This window comes from Sus scrofa, chromosome 9 (genome assembly GCF_054392235.1).
Source record: "Sus scrofa isolate SSC_HxYL_T2T_F1_AM1 chromosome 9, Sscrofa_HxYL_maternal_Yorkshire_Landrace_v2.0, whole genome shotgun sequence".
Taxonomy (NCBI): Eukaryota; Metazoa; Chordata; class Mammalia; order Artiodactyla; family Suidae; genus Sus; species Sus scrofa.
In genome coordinates, this window is record NC_139391.1 from 97,618,917 (window position 1) to 97,638,122 (window position 19,206).

General features: G+C 39.9%; 2 protein-coding genes across 10 annotated transcripts in view; one reads left to right on the top strand and one right to left on the bottom strand.

Annotated features, from left to right (window-relative positions):
- The window catches only part of RUNDC3B (RUN domain containing 3B), a 294,945-nt gene that overhangs the window by 183,436 nt on the left and 92,303 nt on the right, over window positions 1–19,206 (bottom strand). The gene's annotated exons all lie outside the window — the stretch shown is intronic.
- The window catches only part of LOC100522267 (ATP-dependent translocase ABCB1-like), an 83,973-nt gene continuing 69,555 nt past the window's right edge, over window positions 4,789–19,206 (top strand). Inside the window, 4 exon segments of the mRNA XM_084978263.1 lie at window positions 4,789–4,830; window positions 6,158–6,329; window positions 10,477–10,528; window positions 18,809–19,000. Coding sequence (XP_084834389.1) covers window positions 4,789–4,830; window positions 6,158–6,329; window positions 10,477–10,528; window positions 18,809–19,000 — 458 coding nt within the window.

The window sequence follows — 19,206 nt, forward strand, 5'->3', positions numbered from 1 at the left end:
TAAAGCAAATATGATTAAAATGTTAATTGTTGGATCCAGGTGAATTTCATATGGGTAGTAATAACTACTCTCTACTATCTTGCTGTATTTTGATTTTTGTCTATTTGAAACTTTTCATAATGAAAAATTCCCATATGAACCAAATGGAAATAGATTATACAGAGTAGAAGGTAGCTGTTACCCTTTTTGTTTTTAACTTTTTACACCTGGTACCTTAAACAACTATGTACTTTTGACAGAATATGTGGTAATATTGGGACAAGAAGTATTAAGAGTGTGTGACAGGAAATGCTAAAGAAATTTGTTTGACAGATTGGTGGTTTCCAAAAGTGGAGGAAACAGGGGAAAAATGGGTGAAGAAGTCAAACAGTCCTAATTTCCAGTTATAAAATAAGTCATGGGGCTGAAATGTACAGTATTGTGACTATGGTCAGTAATACTGTATTGCATACTTGAAAGTTGCTGAGAGCAAATCTTAAAAGTTTTCATTATAAGAATTGTGTGACTATGTATGACAGATGTTAATGAGACTTATTGTGGTGATCGTTTCACAATAGACACAAGTATCGAATCATTATGTTGTATACCTGCCGCAAATACAATGTTGTAGGTCAGTTATACCTCAGTTTTTAAAAAAGGCGTTCAATAAATATTCCTTAGAAATTTATATTTAAGTTTTTAAAAAGGTGTTCAATAAATATTCCTGAGAAATTTAAATTTATATTCCTCACAAAATAAGAGTCCATATTTAATTTTTATTCTTTTTAAGGCGGCACCTGCACCATTGGAAGTTCCCAAGTTTCCCAGGCTAGGGGTTGAATCAGAGCTGCCGCTGCTGGCCTACACCACAGCCACAGCAATGAGGGATCTGAGCCTTGTCTGCAACCTACAGATCATGTCAATGCCGGATCCTTAACCCACTGAGCAAGGCCAGGGGTTAAATTCGCATCTTCAAAGATACTGGTTGGGTGTGTTACCGCTGAGCCACAACAGGAACTCCCAAATAATAGTCCATATTAAAAAAAAAAAAAACACGAAAAGAACAAAAATTTGAGCCTGCATATACCTTCATTTAATTGTTGATTCTTATCATGGCCTACGGAATTTTTTTCAAACTAGAATTTTTTTTTTAGTTAAGTATCTCTTGTTAAACTGTGCTCAACATTACTGATTTTCATCTGTTCTTAATAAAACTATATATTTTTCCAGTTTTATTGAGATGTAATTGACATATAACACTATTTCAGTGCAAAGTATACAATGTAATGGTTTGACTTATAAATACTGTGAAATATTACCATAGCCAATATTATCATTAGCCAACATGCATCATTTTATATATAAGAAAAAGCAAAAGAAAACATTTTTTTTCTTGTGATGGGAACTCTTGGATCTACTCTCTTGATAATTTTCCTATGTACATACAGCAGTGGTAACTGTCAGTCACCTTGAAATTTACATATCTAGCACCTCTTTATCTGATAACTAGAAGTTGGTACCTTTGGACCAACTTTCTCCCATCACCTCCTCCCACCTCTAGTAACCACAAATGTTATTTCTTTTTAGGGCCACACCCACAGCATTTGGAAGTTCCCAGGCAGGGGTCAAATTAGAGCTACAGATTCTGGCCTGCACCATAGGCACAGCAACATCAGATCTGAGCCCCGTCTGTGATCTACACTGCAGCTCATGACAACACGGGATCCTTAACCCACTGAGCAAGGCCAGATATTGTACCCGAGGGAGTTCCCCATCATTGTTCAGCAGAAACAAATCTGACTAGCATCCAGGAGGTCTCAGGTTCCATTCCCTGGCCTTGCTCAGTGGGTTAAGGATCCAGCATTGCCATGAGCTGTGGTGTAGGTTGAGACGTGGCTTGGATCTGGCATTGCTGTAGCTGTGGTGTAGGCCAGCAGCTGCGGCTCAAATTCAACCCTTAGCCTGGGAACATCCATATGCCACAGGTGAGGTCCTAAAAGGAATAAATAAATGAAAAATTTTTTAAATAAAAAAACTCTGCATTCTATTTGGCATTAGAAAGAATCATGTGGCTTGACTAATAGGTGTGGATCACAGTACCATTGGCTTGGCTAATGTTTGGATCATAGTACCATGTGGCATATTTGTATTGATAAAGATCCTTTATTAAAATGTGATTTGATAAGCACCTTGCCTTTTGTCAGCTGTTGGGGGTGAGAGTCAGTGTGGAAGTGTGTTTCTGTGCAATGCAGTGTCTCAGAAGTAGGAGGTTGCATATGGTAGCCTGGTGTTTAGGGCTTAGACTTCTCAGCTTTTATCTTGGCTTTGGCTGGCTGTGTGTGCTGGGACAGGTTAGTGAACTCTTCTCACCTGCAGTTCTCTCGTCTCTCAAGAAAGGTCAACAGTGTGCCTGCCTCACAGAGATTAAGATAAGGTTAAATGAGGTCCTGCATGGGAAGTGTTTACTTAGTGTCTGAAACAGCATAAATTCTCAGTAGCTAGAGTTTTAGAAAATGTAAATGTAAATAAAATGCTTAGAGCTAAAACTCAATTTTGTATGGCTGTTTTTTCCCCTCTCCTCCTGATTCCAGGGATATTGAAATCATACCTTTACTGGGAATAGGGTGGGACCAAATCTGAAGAGTTAGGTTTGTGTATTTTGTGTGTTATGTCCTTCTAACTTCATTCCAAAGCCAAATAGGGGATATTTATTTTTTTTATTATTATTTTTTTTGTCTTTTTAGGGCCACACCCATGGCATATGGAAGTTCCCAGGCTAGGGGTCCAGTCAGAGCTGTGGCTGCCAGCCTACGCCAGAGCCACAGCAACGCAAGACCCAATCTGCGTCTGCGACCTACACCACAGCTCACGGCAATGCCAGATCCTTAACCCACTGAGCAAGGCCAGGGATCGAACCCGAAACCTCTTGGTTCCTAGTTGGATTCGTTTCCACTGCACCATGATGGGAACTCCAGCTAAATAGGGGATTAACTCTGGATTTTTTTTTTTCTTTAGAAGTTGCTTCAACTCTTTGACTGCATGGAGCATAAAAAGCAAAGACAACAATGAATTTACTTTTTGAAATGGAAAAATCTATACAAACATGATTCTTTGAAATAGTTTATATATATGTATGTGAAACTATAGATGCAGAAGCTAATCATGGTTGGTTTGCTTTCATATTCTGGGTGGCAGTTACACAGGGTAAAAAACTAGTTACAGAGTTAGGTTAATTTGAATCTTGGCTCAAAATAGTTGACCTTCCAATGCCTGAGAATAGCTTTTTCGCTGTTTACAAACCACTTTTTCACTGTAGTTTTTCTGGGTTGCATTTATTGCTGTAATGATCCATTTAGGGCTCCAGACATCTTTTCACAATTAGATTTGCTCATGGAAAGTAATGTAATTACTTTTCTTAAAAAATTTTTTGGTATAGTTGATTTATATTCTATCATTTTCTGCTGTACAGCAAAGTGCCCCAATCATACATCTATACATGCTCTCTTTCCCATATTACCTTTCTTTTTTAGGGTAATTTATGCCCTGCATGTGATCGCCACTACCCTCCATTAGTAAAGGGTATGATTGAGGACAATATGTAGGTAGTAGGTAGAATATATACTGTTAGAATTACTCAGATGATAATTAAGGGGGTTAACTCCAGAGACATGAATGATTTTCTAATTGGAATAAAACCGGAAGCTCTCTTTATTTAGTAATATTTTTCTAATGGCAAAAGTTGTGTCTCTGAGTGTACTCATCATAGAAAATTAGGAAATACCAAAGGCACAAGGAAGAAGATATTTTAATAGAAAACTCAGGACACACTGATAACCACATATATAGATTTCTAAGAAACATGTAAACATACTTAAACTTCATAAATGGGTAGTATTAACCTGTTTTTAATTTTATTTTTACTTTGTTTTATTATTTTTTTGGCCACTCCCAGAGCATGCGGAAGTTCCTGGGCCAGGGATCGAACCTGCACCACAGCGGTGATAGTGCTGGAAACTTTAAGGAACTGAGCCACCAAGGAACTCCTAAGCAGCTTATTATTATTTTTTTTCTTGTCTTTTTGCCTTTTCTAGGGCCACTCCCAGGGCATATGGAGGTTCCCAGGCGAGGGGTCTAATTGGAGCTGTAGCTGCTGTCCTATGCCTGAGCCATAGCAACACCAGACCCAATCTGCGTCTGCAACCTACACCACAGCTCACGGCAACGCTGGATCCTTAACCCACTGAGCAAGGCCAGGGATTGAACCCACAACATCATGGTTCCTAGTCTGATTTGTTAACCATTGAGCCACAACGGGAACTCCTAACCAGCCTTTTTAAATGAATGCTATATTGTAGACCAGTTTGTATGTCTTATTTGTTATTAAATATAAACTCTGTTAATTGAGTAATTTAAAGATTTATATAGTTTTTAAAGTTTTGTGTAATTCTATTGCATGTTTTTCAGTAAAAATGATGAAAAGAAAGAAAAGAAACCAGCTGTCAGTGTTTTTGCCATGGTGAGTTTGAATGTATTCCCTCTTCACAGTGCTTTGGAAATTTGGCTTCTCCTGATCTAGAAAAGAGGTATTTCACTTGGTATCACACATTCTTGGAAAGTATGTTAATGGAGTGGTAAAATGAACTTTAGTTTAGCTTGTCTAGTTTGTTTACTTTAGCTTGTTTTCAGGGGAATGCCCATCATAACTTGCCATGTGCATTGGGGCCCCACAGCCACCCTTCTTGGCCTAGATTTCAGTATTCTCTGAATGAGTAAGGTGATCTGTTACCTGGGCAGGCACTTCTGCCAGCGATGGTCTCAGCCATGTGGATAGAGGACGTCAGCCACATGGAGGTCTGTTCAGGGAAACACAGGGTACCCTGTCATCAGTGGCTCTAATCCTGGCAGGTTTGAGGTCAAAGTCCCAGGCACTCATATAATAGAAGTTAACAATGAATTATTTATTACTATGACTTGGTACATGTCATTGTTCTTCTATGCTGGAATATGAAAACTTTAATATGATTAATTCTATATCTCGTTTTCTGGTTTTTGTTTTGTATTTTTATTTTTGTATTCTCTGAAGAGAAAATAGGTAGCCATGTGGTTTTTTTTGTTTGTTTTGGGGAATTTTTTTTTTTTTTTCTTTTCAGGGCCATAGCTGTGGCATATGGAAGTTCCCAAGCTCAGGGTCAGTCAGAGCTGCAGCTCCCAGCCCATACCACGGCTATAGCAACATGGGATCTGAGCCTGTGTCTATGACCTATATCATAGGTCATGGCAATGCCAGGTCCTTTACCCACTGAAAGAGGCCAGGTATTAAACCCACGTCCTCATGGATACCTGTCAGGTTCGTAACCCACTAAGCCACAATGGGAACTCCCATGCCCACTGCATTTCTTAAAGCCTGGAAGTTGAGTCTAAAGGTTTTACAACATTCATGTTAAAATATTTTTGGTAAGGAATGTACATGGGGGATGCTGTGTACTTCATGAACCATCACATCAGGAACCATCACATGTTAAGGTGTTGTACTTTTTTTTGGTACCAAGTTTGATCACTTGGCGAGGGTGAGGCTAGATTGGGTCCTCCCTCTGTGGTAGAGGGGTCTCTGCCCCCTTGCAACTATGAGGGGTATTGGGGCATCATGGGAATGTGATGCTTCTCCTAATAGTTATTGTACCCACTGGTGTTTCTCTTATTCTTTAGATCTTTCCTGTATTTTCACCACCGGTCTTTGACTGATTTACCTACCAGCATGTGTAGTTAACTAGTTACATTAACTAGTTCTTCCTTGACATTGCATCCCCTCTAGGAAGTATGTTATTCTTCCATTTGCCCCACGATCATCACAAGGACAGTCAGTATGCTTTCTCCATTACTTCATCTCCATTACTTCCTCCCCTATACCACAGCTTGCAGCAGTGTTGGATCCTTGACCCACTGAGTGAGGCCAGGGGTGGAACCCACATCCTCATGGATACCAGATGGGTTCTTAACCCACTGAGCCACAACAGGAATTCCTAACTCTAATTGGGTTATTGCAATAGTTTGGCTCTGACCAGGGTGGTTGCAGTAGTAGTCTGAGCACTGTTTACATTTTGGATATATTTGGAAAGTAGAGCAAACCATCTCGAAACTGTGCTAATTGTTCTTATTCTCTGTATTTTCTCTTTTTTAGTTTCGCTATTCGAACTGGCTTGATGTGTTGTATATGTTGCTGGGGACTACGGCTGCCATCGTGCACGGAGCTGGACTGCCCCTCATGATGCTGGTTTTTGGAGAAATGATAGATAGCTTCGCAAGTGTAGGAAATTTGGCACACATAAAAATTCCCAATGTAACTAGTGGAAGTGAGTATTGTTCCTGGTACTGGTTTTATTGGAAGTGTGAAGAAATATCAGTCACTATGAATGAAGTTTGTGGAGCTCTTACTAAATATGCACTAGTGTATTCAGTGCTGTAGGAGGTGGAGGGGTCTGAGCTATAGTTCATATTTGTAATGGATTTGAGAAGATAATACACACAAACATTAGATTGTACCGTGGGGAGTTCCCATTGTGGCGCAGCGACTAGTAACCATGAGGTTGTGGCCTCGCTCAGTGGGTTAAGGATCTGGCATTGCCGTGAGCTGTGGTGTAGGTTGCAGACATGGCTCAGATCTGGCGTTGCAATGGCTCTGGTGTAGGCCGGTGGCTACAGCTCCAATTAGACCCCTAGCCTGGGAGCCTCCATATGCCGCAAGTGTGGCCCTAAAAAGACCAAAAAAAAAAAAAAAAAAAAAGCATATACAGTGGAAATTCTGGTGAGAGATGTAGAAAAAAGAGAGAGCTCTGTGAAGTCAGAAATAGCCCAGAGAGTTCAGGAAAAGATATAAGAACTGGATTTGGACTTTGAATGATAAATGGGAATCAATTAAGAGATTCTCGGCTGTAAGAGAGAGTTCTCCAACATGATTTACACGTTTTTAGTCCTAGAAGCTGGATAAATTGGATGTAGTTACTATCAGTTGAGTTGAGGAAGGTGGAAGGAGACTAGGTTTGGTGGTAAATACCACAAATTTAATTTTGGACATTGTCATAGGTTGGGCTTTTTGGAAACATGAAAATGGAGACATGAGGACAGGAGTGTTTGTGTGCGCGCGTGTGTGTGTGTGTGTGTGTGTGTGTGTGTGTGTGTGTGTGTGTGTGCTTTAGGATTAGAGAAATAGCAGCTTGTTTTGTTTATGCTTTTGTTTTGGCTGCATCCACAGCATGTAGAAATTCCCAGGCAAGGATCAAACCCTGGAGGAGGAGATGGGTGTAAACCATCACAGTCTATTCTCACATTGAATTGTGCAGAATTTTCTCTGGAGTTGTGTGGGTTACTCTGCTATCGCTAAGCCGCTTGAGTGGAGGTCCTAGTGAGCTCGTTCACAAAGGAAGAGTCTTTTCCAGGAGAAAAACTGTAGTAAAAGGCAGCTTTGAGAGCGAGGAGAATGAATCAGGGCTTGGAGGAAGAAAGCTCTCATCACTTCTCTACTGCATCTCTTCTCAGTATGTGGAAAGTAGTTTCATGGCTCAAAGGGTGGAGCTTAGGCTCATGAAACTTAAGCAAACTATCTTATTGTGCTCAGTGTCCCCTCCAAACCCCACGGTTAGAGGCTTCAGGAGCATGACGGTCAATCAGAGACTTGGACACTGTCTTCTCTCCCTCCAGAAAGCGACTGCACAGTGCCCTTTACTGCTGAGATGGAGAGAAGGGTGTGGGGGTAAAGAAAACATTCGGAAAGTCATGGGGTGACTGAGTGTGGGAAGATTGCAAAGGGACTAATAGGACATGTTATGGATCTTGGACCTAACCTTTGTGGAGTGGACTGTCATTGTAGGTTCTTAAGAGAAGCAGTAGAATTATAGTTTTGCTGCCAAAGATAAAATCTGGGAGCAATATAAAGACTGGATTGGAGTAAAAAGACCACTCTAATACCACTGAGGGACAAATAAAAAGTACTTGGTGCAAGAGGTGGTTTCTTTTCTTTTTTCTTTTTTTTCTCATTTTGGTCTTTCTAGGGCTGCACCCATGGCATATGGTGGTTCCGAGGCTAGGGGTTGAATCGGAGCTACAGCAGCTGGCCTACACCACAGCCACAGCAATGCCAGATGTGAGCTGTACCTTTGACCCACACCACAGCTCATGGCAGCATGGGTTCCCCAACCCACTGAGTAAGGCCAGGGATCGAAACCTTGCCCTCATGGTTACTAGTCAGTTTTGTTTCAATTGAGCCATGATGGAACTCTAAGAGGTGGTTTCTGATAACAAAATTATATACAATGAGAGAGGGAAGGAGAGAGAATAGTTATACAAATAAAGGAGACAATTTTGACCTTGAAAATATTTTTTTACTTTTTGAACTGTATACAAATTATTGTAAAGTTAGAGGGAGGGATTAATTAGGAGTTTGGGATTAAAATATAGACACTACTATATATAAACAAATATCAGTAAGGACCAGTATACTGTATAGCCCAGGGAACAATACTCAATATCTTTTAATAATCTATAATGAAGGTAGTTCCAGTCGTGGCTCATTAGTAACAAAAACTGACTAGGATCCATGAGGATTGATCCAATCCCTGGCCTTGATCATCAGGTTAAGGATCTGGCATTGCCATGTGCTGTAGTGTAGGTCACAGAAAAGGCTCAGATCTGGAGTTACTGTGGTGTAAGCCTGCAGCTGTAGCTCGAATTCTACCACTAGCCTGGAAACTTCCATATGCAAAATAATAATAATAATCTATAATAAAATGAGTTTTTTTAAAAGAATATGTCTATATTCACACATACAGCTGTAACAATAAGTTTGCTGTACACCTGAAACTAATACAACTTTGCATATCAACTATACTTCAATAAAATTTTAGGAGTTCCTGTCGTGGCGCAGTGGTTAATGAATCCGACTAGGAACCATGAGGTTGTGGGTTCGATCCCTGCCCTTGCTCAGTGGGTTAACGATCCGGCGTTGCCGTGAGCTGTGGTGTAGGTTGCAGACACGGCTCGGATCCCGAGTTGCTGTGGCTCTGGCATAGGCTGGCAGCTACAGCTCCGATTAGACCCCTAGTTTGGGAAACTCCATATGCCGTGGGAGCGGCCCAACAAATAGCAAAAAGACAAAAAAAAAAAAAAATTAAAAAAAAATTTTAAAAATTAATGTACCTAGGAGCAGTGATGCCAAAGAGTATTTGTTTAAATCCTCTTATCCTTTATCCCTGGAGTTGAGAAAACTAGTAGTAGGTATAAGTAGAAAACAGATATTTAGACTTGAAAATTTGTCTTTTTTTTTGGTTGAATTGGTTGTATGAGGAAGTTTCTGGGCCACGGATCCAACCCCTGTCACAGTAGTGACCCGAACAACTGCAGTGACAACACTGGATCCTTAACCTGCTGTTCCACAGGAGAACTCCTTGAAAATTTGTCTTTGTTTGATCTTGATGCATGCTAGTGACGATACCATTTAGCAGCATCTCCTGGCTAGAGAGATAAGATAGAAAATCTTCCAAGACTGATTTGGAGAAAAATCCTCACCCAGTAATTTAATATCCTGTTCTATCTTTGAAAGTATGGAGCAGAAGCAGTCTTATAACCAATGAAAATTAATGTGGACACTTATCACTCCACTTGACATAAGGTGGAAGCTTTCTCTGCTTCACATTTTGCAGCATCTCTGCATCTCTTTCTGACTTCCTCCTCTCTCTGTTACTCCTAAACCTGCTCTTCTCTGGGTTCTCTGCTTGGTTGTGCTTTCCTCCTTACCTGCTACCTGTCTGCACAAGTGAGAAGAGATGGTTTTTTCATGCCCCCTAAGACGTATGACACTTATATCTTTAGACCTAACTCTCTCCAGAACCGGATGGCTGCCATACTTATTGAACATCTTCAGTTGAATGTCCCAGGCATAAAGATCTTCAGAACTGAGCTAATAGTCTTCTCAGATCTGACCAGATCTCCTCTTTTTGCTGACCTCTTATTTTCCACCATGACATCACCATTCTCCACATGCTTAAACTGGAGGTCTGATTGTTTTTCTTATTGTTACTCTCTCTACTTACATTCATCAGTTGCTAGAGCCTGTAACTTTACACTCTCCAATTTATTTTTATTTTTATTTTTATGGTTTTTAGGGCCACACCTGAGGCATATGGAGGTTCCCAGGCTAGGGATCGAATAAGAGCTGCAGCTGCTGGTCTATGCCACAGCTTAGGGCAACATTGGATTGATAACCTACTGAGCAAGGCCAGGGATCAAACCAGTGTCCTCATGGATACTAGTTGGGTTGTTACCACTGAGCCACAATTGGAACTATTCACTCTCTAAAAGCATGCCATGAAGCTTGTACTTAAAATCAAATCATTTTGGCCTGTTTTTGTGAAAAGTTTTAAGTGACACAAGTTTGGTTCATTTTCATATGCTTGTTTTTAATGGAGAACAAAGAGACATAATGGTGTATGTTTGTGGCTGATCTAGGTCTTATGAATGGTATGTATTTTGGCTGCACACTGGAGGAAAAAGTGACCAAGTAAGTAGGCATTTTTCTTATGGTTGGTAAGTTTTTCTGTTTCAATCCAGTTGTATCAGTGTTTAAATTTTTGCATTATAGTAAAGATTCACAATTTTGAGGAGGGCAGTGTCACTGTTAATTTTCCAAGAGGATGCTATGTATAATATTTTTTGGTAGAATTTTTTTTAAAGAATATATTTTGCTGCATAAAATGTGCTAAAGTTAATTTTAAGTCTAGATTAAACTGATATATGCCTTGGTAAACATAGAATATCATCTACAGGGAAATTAGAGGAATTCAAAGTTGGCTTTTATTTATTTTTATTATTTTTTGTCTTTTTACCATTTCTTGGGCCGCTCCTGCGGCACATGGATGTTCCCAGGCTAGGGGTCGAATCGGAGCTGTAGCCACCGGCCTATTCCACAGCCACAGCAATGCGGGATCTGCGCTGCATCTGCAACCTACACCACAGCTCATGGCAACACTGGATCCTTAACCCAGTAAGCAAGGCCAGGGATTGAACCCGCAACCTCATGGTTCCTAGTCGGATTTGTTAACCACTGAGCCACGACGGGTACTCCAAAGTGGCCTTTTAAAATGCAGTTAAAGGGAGTTCCCATTGTGGCGCAGTGGAAATGAATCCGACTAGTATCCATGAGGATTTGTGTTCAATCCTTGGGCTCGCTCAGTGGGTTAAGGATCCAGTGCTGCCCTGAGCTGTCGTGTAGCTCACAGAAGCAGCTCAGATCCTCAGTGGGTTAAGGATCCTGCATTGCTGTGGCTGTGGTAATAGGCTGGAAGCTGTAGCTCTGATTCCACCCCTAGCTTAGAAACTTGCATATGCAGCACATGTGGCCCTAAAAAGCAAAAAAAAAAAAAAAAAAACAAAAAAAAACCAAAATTAAAAACAAAATAAAAAAATGCAGTTAAATTAATAATCACATTATTTACAATGGCTTCATAATTATTAGATTGCTTCCTATATATTTTTGTTTGTGATATAGTGCAGTCGGTCAACAAGATTTTTTTATTTTATTTTATATTTTTCTTTTTAGGGCTGTACCTGCGGCATATGGAAGTTCCCAGGCTAGGGGTCGAATCTGAGCTGTAGCTGCTGGCCTACACCACAGTCACAGCAACAGGGGATCTGAGCCTTGTCTGCGACCTAAACCACAGCTCATGGCAATGCCAAATTCCCCACCCACTGAGCGAGGACATGGATGAAACCCAAATCCTTGTGGATATTAGTCGGATTCATTTCCCGCTGTGCCACAACAGGAACTCCCAAGATTTTTTTAAAAAAAACACATCATGTAATTCAAAACAATAAAATAAAACATCCCAGGATAAATATGGTCCTTCTAACCTTAGCTCACCTTGGGAAACTGTCATTAATGATTTAGTTATCTTGAAGCTGGCTCTCAGAAAAGTTTTTTTTTTTTAATTCAATGAATTTACTATATTTATATGTGTATAACCATCATCTCAACTTAATTTTAGAACATTTCCATCCCAAATCCCTAGTCCATCCCTCCCCCACCCATTCCGACCTGTCTCCTTTGGTAACTATAAATTTTTCAAAGTCTGTGAGTCTGTTCTGTTCTACAAATAAGGTCATTGTCTCTCTTTTTTTAGATTCCACATGTAAATGATAGCATATGATGTTTGTGTCTCATGGTCTAACTTCACTTACCATGATAATTTCTAAGTCCATCCATGTTGCTGTAAATGCCATTATTTCATTGCTTTTGATGGATGAGTAATAGTCCATTGTGTATATATACAGCATCTTCATTACAGACTCCTCTGTTGATGGACATTTAGGTTGCTTCCATGTCTTGGATATTGTATATAGTGCTGCGATGAACATTGGGGTACATGTGTCTTTTTTGAGTGATGGTTTTCTCTGGATAAATGCCCAGGAGTGGGATTACTGGATTGAATGGTAATTCTATTTTTAGTTTTTTTTCGGGAATTTCCATACTGTTTTCCATAGTTGTTGCACCAATTTACATTCCCACCTAAAGTGTAAGACAGTTCTCCTTTCTCTACACCCTCTCCAGCATTTATTCCTTGTAGACTTTTTTGTTGTTGTTCTTTTAGGGCCGTACCTATGGCATGTGGAAATTCCCAGGCTAGGGTCAAATCAGAGCTGCAGCTTCAGCTTATACCATAGCCACAGCAATGCAGGATCCGAGCCTTTCTGCTACCTACACCACAGCCCATGGCAATGCCGGATCCTTAACCCAGAGTGAGGCTAGGGATTGAACCTGTGTCCACATGGATACTAGTCAGGTTGTTACCACTGAGCCATGACATAAGCTCCTGTTGGAAATTATTTTAGTCAGTTTCAATTTCAGTACTTGGGACTGGCCCATTCGTCTTTTCCTTTTTTCCTGGTTTAGTCTTAGAAAATTGTATCTTTCTAAGAATTTATCCAGTTCTTGTAGGCTGTCTGATTTTTGGCATATAGTTGCTCATAGTAGTCTCTTATGATCCTTTGTACTTCTGTGATACCTCTGTAACTTCTCCTTTTTCATTGCTAATTTTATTGATTTGAGTACTCTCCCTTTTTTTCTTGATGAGTCTGGCTAAGGGTTTATCAATTTTGTTGGTCATTTCAAAGAACCAGCTTTCAGATTCATTGATCTTTCCTACAGTTTTCTTCATTTCTATGTCATTTATTTCTCCTCTGATCTTTGATTTCTCTCCTCTGCTAACTTCGGGTCTTGTCCCTTCATTCTCTAGTTGATGTAGGTTTTGGCTTGTGTATTTGTTGTCATTTGCTTCTAGGTATGTCTTAATTTCCTCTTTGATTTCTTCAGTAATCCATTGGTTTTTAGTAGCATGTTTTTTAGTCTTCTCATTTTGTTTGTTTGTTTGTTTTGTTTTGTTTTGTTTTTGCTTTTTAGGACCACACCTTTGGCATATGGAAGTTTCAGGCTAGGGGCCGAATTGGGGCTACAGCTGCTGACCTGTACTGCAGCAACACAAGATCCAAGCTGCTTTTGTGACCTACACCAGAGCGCACAGCAATGCTGGATCCTCAACCCAGTGAGCAGGGCCAGTGATCAAACCTGCATATTCATGGATACTAGTAAGGTTCTTTTCTGCTGAGCCATAACGGGAACTCCTTTTGCTGTTGATTTCTAGTCTTATAGCATTGTGATTGGAAAAGATGCTTGATATGATTTCAGTTTTCTGAAATTTACCAAGGCTTGATTTGTACCTCAGACTGTTATCTATCCTAGAGAATGTTCCATGTGCACTTGAGAAAAATGTGTATTCTGCTGCTTTTAGAGAAATGTCCTATAAATACCTATTAAGGTCATCTGGTCTGATGCATTGTTTAAGGCCTGTGTTTCTGTGTTGATTTTCTATCTGGATGATTTGTCCATTGCCACAAGTGGGATGTTAAAATCCCCCGTTATTATTGTGTAATTGTTGATTTCTGCTTTTAAGAAGGTTAGCAGTTGCCTTATACATTGAAGTGATCCTATGCTGGATGCATATATGTTTACAATTGTTAGATCTTCTTCTTGGATTGATCATTACGTAATGTCCTTCTTTGCTGCTTATGTAACATTCTTTATTTTAAGGTCTCTTTTGTCTGCTATGAGTATTGCTACACAAGCTTTCTTTTCATTTCTGTTTGCATGGAGTATTTTCTTCCATCCTCTCACTTTCAATTTGTATGTGTCCCTAGAACTGAAGTGGGTCTCTTGAAGCCAGTATATATATACTGGCTATATATATATATATATATATATATATATATATATATCTTCTTTTTGTATTCCTTCAGCCAGTCTGTGTCCTTTTGTTGGGCATTTAGTCCATTTACATTTAAGGTAATTATTGTCATCTTCTTGCCATTTTGTTAATTGTTTGCATTTGGTTTTGTTGGTGTTTTTTCTTCCTTTCTTCTCTTCTCTTGCGGTTTAGTGACTGTCTTTAGTGTGTTTGGATTACTTTTGCTTATTCGTGTGTGTATCTATTGTAGATTTTTTGGTTTGCAGTTACCATGAAGTTTTGATACTAGGAGTCTATATATGTATAAAAGATTGTTTTAACTTGTTGGTCTCTTAAATGCAAATGCAAGTACTCTCCTCCTCACAATTTATGGTTTTGAGAGCTTATTTGTGTATGGATGATATCCTACCTTTACTATATGTGTGCCTTTACCTGTGAGCCTTGTCATTTGTATTATTTTTGTTTCTAGTGTGGCCTTATCTTTTCTACCTGGAGAAGTTCCTTTAGTATTTGTTATAAAGCTGGTTTAGTGGTGCTAATTTCTTTTAACTTTTGCTTGTCTGTAAAACTTTTGATTTCTCCTTCAAATCTGAATGAGAGCCTTGCTGGATAGAATAATCTTGGTTGGAGGTTTTTTCCTTTCATCATTTTAAGTATATCATGCCACTGCCTTCTGGCCTGAGGAGTTTCTGCTGAAAAAAATCAGCCAATAACCTTATCAGGGCTCCCATGTATGTTATTTTTTCCCCCCAGATCCTTCATTATTTTTCCTTTGTCTTTACTTTTGGTCAGTTTGATTAATATGTGTCTTCATGTGTTCTTCCTTGGGTTTATTTTATATGGTGTTCATTGTGCTTCTGGATTTGAGTGAGTGATTCCTTTCCTAGGTTAGGGAAGTTTGGGGCTATTATTTCTTCCAATATTTTCTCTGGCCTTTCTTTCTCTCTTCTCCTTCTGGTACCTCTATACCATGGATTTTGGTGCATTCCAAGTTGTCCCAGTGTTTTCTTAAACTGTCTTCATTTCTACTTAGTCTTTTCTCTCTTTTCAGTTAAGCCTCAGTGATTTCCATGAGTCTGTCTTCCACCTCTCTCAGTTGTTCTTCTGCCTCCTATATTCTGCTGTTGGTTCCTTCTAGTGTACTTTTTGTTTTAGTTATTGTATTTTGTATCTCTGCTTGCTTAATCTTTAAACCACCTATTTCTTTGTTCAATGTTTCTTGTAAATTTATCAGTTTTTGCCTACAGCTTACTTCCAAGATCTTGAACCATCTTTACTATATCATTAGTCTAAAGTCTTTTTCATGGAGGTTGGTAATCTCCAGATCACTTTGCTGTTTTTTCTGGGTTTTTCCCTTGTTCCTTTATTGGAGTCATAATTCTCTGCCTTTTCATTTTGTGTAGATTTCTTGTATGGTCTCCTTTTTTCAGGCAATGGTTTTGTAGCACCACTTGCTTCTAATGTCTGCCACCCTCGTGGCTGAACTTGGTACAGGTGCTTGCTGCAGTTTTCCTGATGAGAGGGACTAGTGCCTGCTCACTGTTAGGTAGAGCTGGTTCTTATCCCTTTGGTGGGTGGGGCTTTGTCTCTGGATGTGATTAGTGGCAGCTGTGTGCCTGGGCAGCCTGTTTGCTGATGGGTGGGGCTGTGTTCCCACTTTCTTTGTTGTTTGGCCTGGGACTTCTAAACACTGATGGGTGGGACAGATTTTTCCAAAATGGCCATCTTCAGGGGATTTCACACTGATGATTATTCCTGTGACCTTTGTGTCCAATATCTTTCACTCGCAATGAGCCATAGTCACCCCCTGTTTTCCCATGAGATCCTCCAAGAACCACTGGCAGGTCTGACCCAGATTCCTCTAGATTTTCTGTTTTGCCCTGGGGCCTAGTGCATAGACATCTGTGTGTGCTCTTCAAGAGTGGGGTCTCTGTTTCTCCCATTCCTGTGGAGCTCCTGTGCAGATGCCCCACTGGCCATCAATGCCATATGCTCCAGGGGCTCCTCCTCCCAATGCCAGACCCCCAGGTGTGGGAACATGATGTGGGGCTTGGAACTCTCCTGTGGGTGAGCCTCTGTGATTTAGTTACTTTCCAGTCTTTGGGTGACCCACCCAGAGGTTATGTGGTTGCTTATATCACATTATCCCCCTCCTACTGTCTAGATGTGGCCTCCTTTTTGTCTTTGGAGTAGGATGCCTTTTGAGGGCAGTTCATAATCTATTTTGTCAATGGTTGTTGAGCAGTTGGTTGCAATTTTTTTGTTTTCATGAGAAGCTGAGCTGTAGTCCTAGTCCACCATCTTAATCCTATCCTTCCGATTACTATCAAAACAGTTTATAAAACATGTCCAAAGATATAAGATGATGATTCAGAAGATAATGATTCCACATTATCTTATAAATGATCTGGTAGACTAGAAGAAAATGGAGACATTTGACCATATTCTAAAAGATGAGAAGCAAGTATCTCCATAGATTCTTTCAGAGAGGCATTTTTTAAAACATTGATGAAAAAGAGAATGTAATCTTATAAGTCCTTAAATATAAATATATTTTGTTTGGGTAATCCTCAAGTGGTAGTTTATAATATATTAACTCATATTCAAAGCATGAATTCTTCATGTTAAATTTAACTTCCTCTTGGTATAATATCCTTAACATTTGGATAATAACTCAATACTAAGTTATTGATTAATTAAAATTTCATTTTTTAATTACATCTTCCCTCATAAATAGATTGTAAATTACAAAGTGTATTCTTACCAAGAATCTTGCTGGGTTGACTAAGTTGTGAACATTGACATCACATTGTGGTTATTATATCTCCCCTTTTTATAGCTTCTTTATGATTCATACCAGCATTTTTATTTGGAGGTGGCAAGTAATGAACATTTAAAATGGGAATATTGTATACTATATTTTCTTTTTGAGAATCTTTCTTTTTACCTAAAAAGTAATTGCTTAGTGAAGCACATGTTTTTTTGTTTTGTTTTTTTTTCAGTATGAAGAGTTATATGAGGAGACCTAAATCCAGCATATCTAGATGATCAGGGGTCTTGTTTTGGGCAATCGTCATGTTTTTTATAGTTAAAATTTAAACTGGAAGTGAAACTGACAACACTTAAGACTTGAACCTAGCCAGACCCTGGACTGGGGTTTGAACCCAGCCAAAACCAGAATGGGACTTGAACCCATGGTTTTTAAATTAGAATAACCAAACTGGTGTCTGGACTTACTGAGATTCAGGTTCATTGTGCCCCAGCAAAGAAGGAAATCAGTGAGAGACAATGTGCTAGGCAAGAAATAGATATATTAAGATAAGATGCTTGGTGAGAGATGCAAGCAGGCAGGCAAAGAGGCTCTGCCCCCCAGATTAGATGGGCTGCATTTTTATAATTCAAGGGAAGTGGGGGGTGGTAAAAGACTACCTCTTCCTCTTTCTTCAAGTAGAAGCTCCTCCATGAAGGTGCTTATTCAAATCAGCAGAAGGATGGTCCTTAAACTTCTGCCCTTGGTTCTAAGGGTAATAACCTGAGACATATCTCTTGCTTTTATTTGTGGTAAGCCTGCTTTGTTCTGATGGATTTCTTGTGTGATTATTAACTTGCAGTGATCTCCCAAGGTTCCCTAGGTTTCCTTCTCTATCTATGGTCCCCTATTGGGATTTCTACAACTACCTGTGTGACCATCCTACTTCATCCCTTTCAGAAGCACTACTGTTTTGAATCATTAAGTATTTCAGGATAACTCACAAGGGCCAGTTGGCCAGGTAATATAAAATTACTTTTTATTTTCACTTTTCTCTTGGCATCTGAGCTTTGCCAGATTAATAGCCTAAAGGACCAGGGGACCATTTCCATCTCTTGGTCCCACTTTCTGGCAAATTCTGTCACTTCTTTTCATTCCTTAATGTGCAGAAACAAACCCAAGTGTTCATCAGCTGATACGGAGGCAACTCACCATACAAGTCTTTCACAATAACCAGCATTCTCTGAATGCAAAGTGTGTGGGCCAAAATATATTCACACATGACTGTGTTACAGTTCTTAGCTCCATTTACCAATTAGAAAACTGAGGCTTAGAAAGGTTAAGCAGCTTGCCCAAGGTTACACACACTTAAATGAAGAGCTAGGATTTGCCTAAGACAGAAACCATATTCTTTTTTTTTTTTTTTTTTAAATGACCGCATCTGCGGCATATTGGAAGTTCCTGGGCCAGGGACTGATCCAGAGCCACAGCTGTGGCAACATGGGATCCATTAAGCTACTGCCCTGGGGCCGAGGAGGATTGAACCCATGCCTTGTAGTGACCTGTGCCTCTCCAGTCGGATTCTTAACCTACTGCACCATAGCAGGAACTCCTGAAACCATACTCTTCAGTGTTGCACTATATCAGGGCAGCCACAGGTGGATACTGACCATCAACTCTGTTAAGGAAGGCACAACAGCCAGATAACTGAAAAAGCCAGGATGAATGGTCTGGTGGGGAAAAGAGGGCATCGATGAGAAAGCAGAACCTGTGCAGTGTTCTTATTGTTTTTCAGGTACGCCTATTATTACAGTGCCATTGGTGCTGGCGTGCTTGTTGCTGCTTACATCCAGGTTTTGTTCTGGTGCCTGGCAGCCGGAAGACAAATATACAAAATCAGAAAACGTTTTTTTCATGCTATCATGCAGCAGGAGATAGGCTGGTTTGATATGCATGATGTTGGGGAGCTTAACACCCGGCTCACAGAGTAAGTACCTGGGTTTCTGTTGACCTCAGACATGCTTCATCTTATTAGAATGAAGGTGATGTCATCTCATCTGCTAGGAGCTGTCAGTGTATCACTCAGAAGCAGTTATGAAACCAGATTGCTTCTGAGCTGCCACCATGTCTTATGCATGTTTTTGTACCCAGAACCCTGGCAGGGCATGAGGGCACTGAATTTGGGGTTGGATT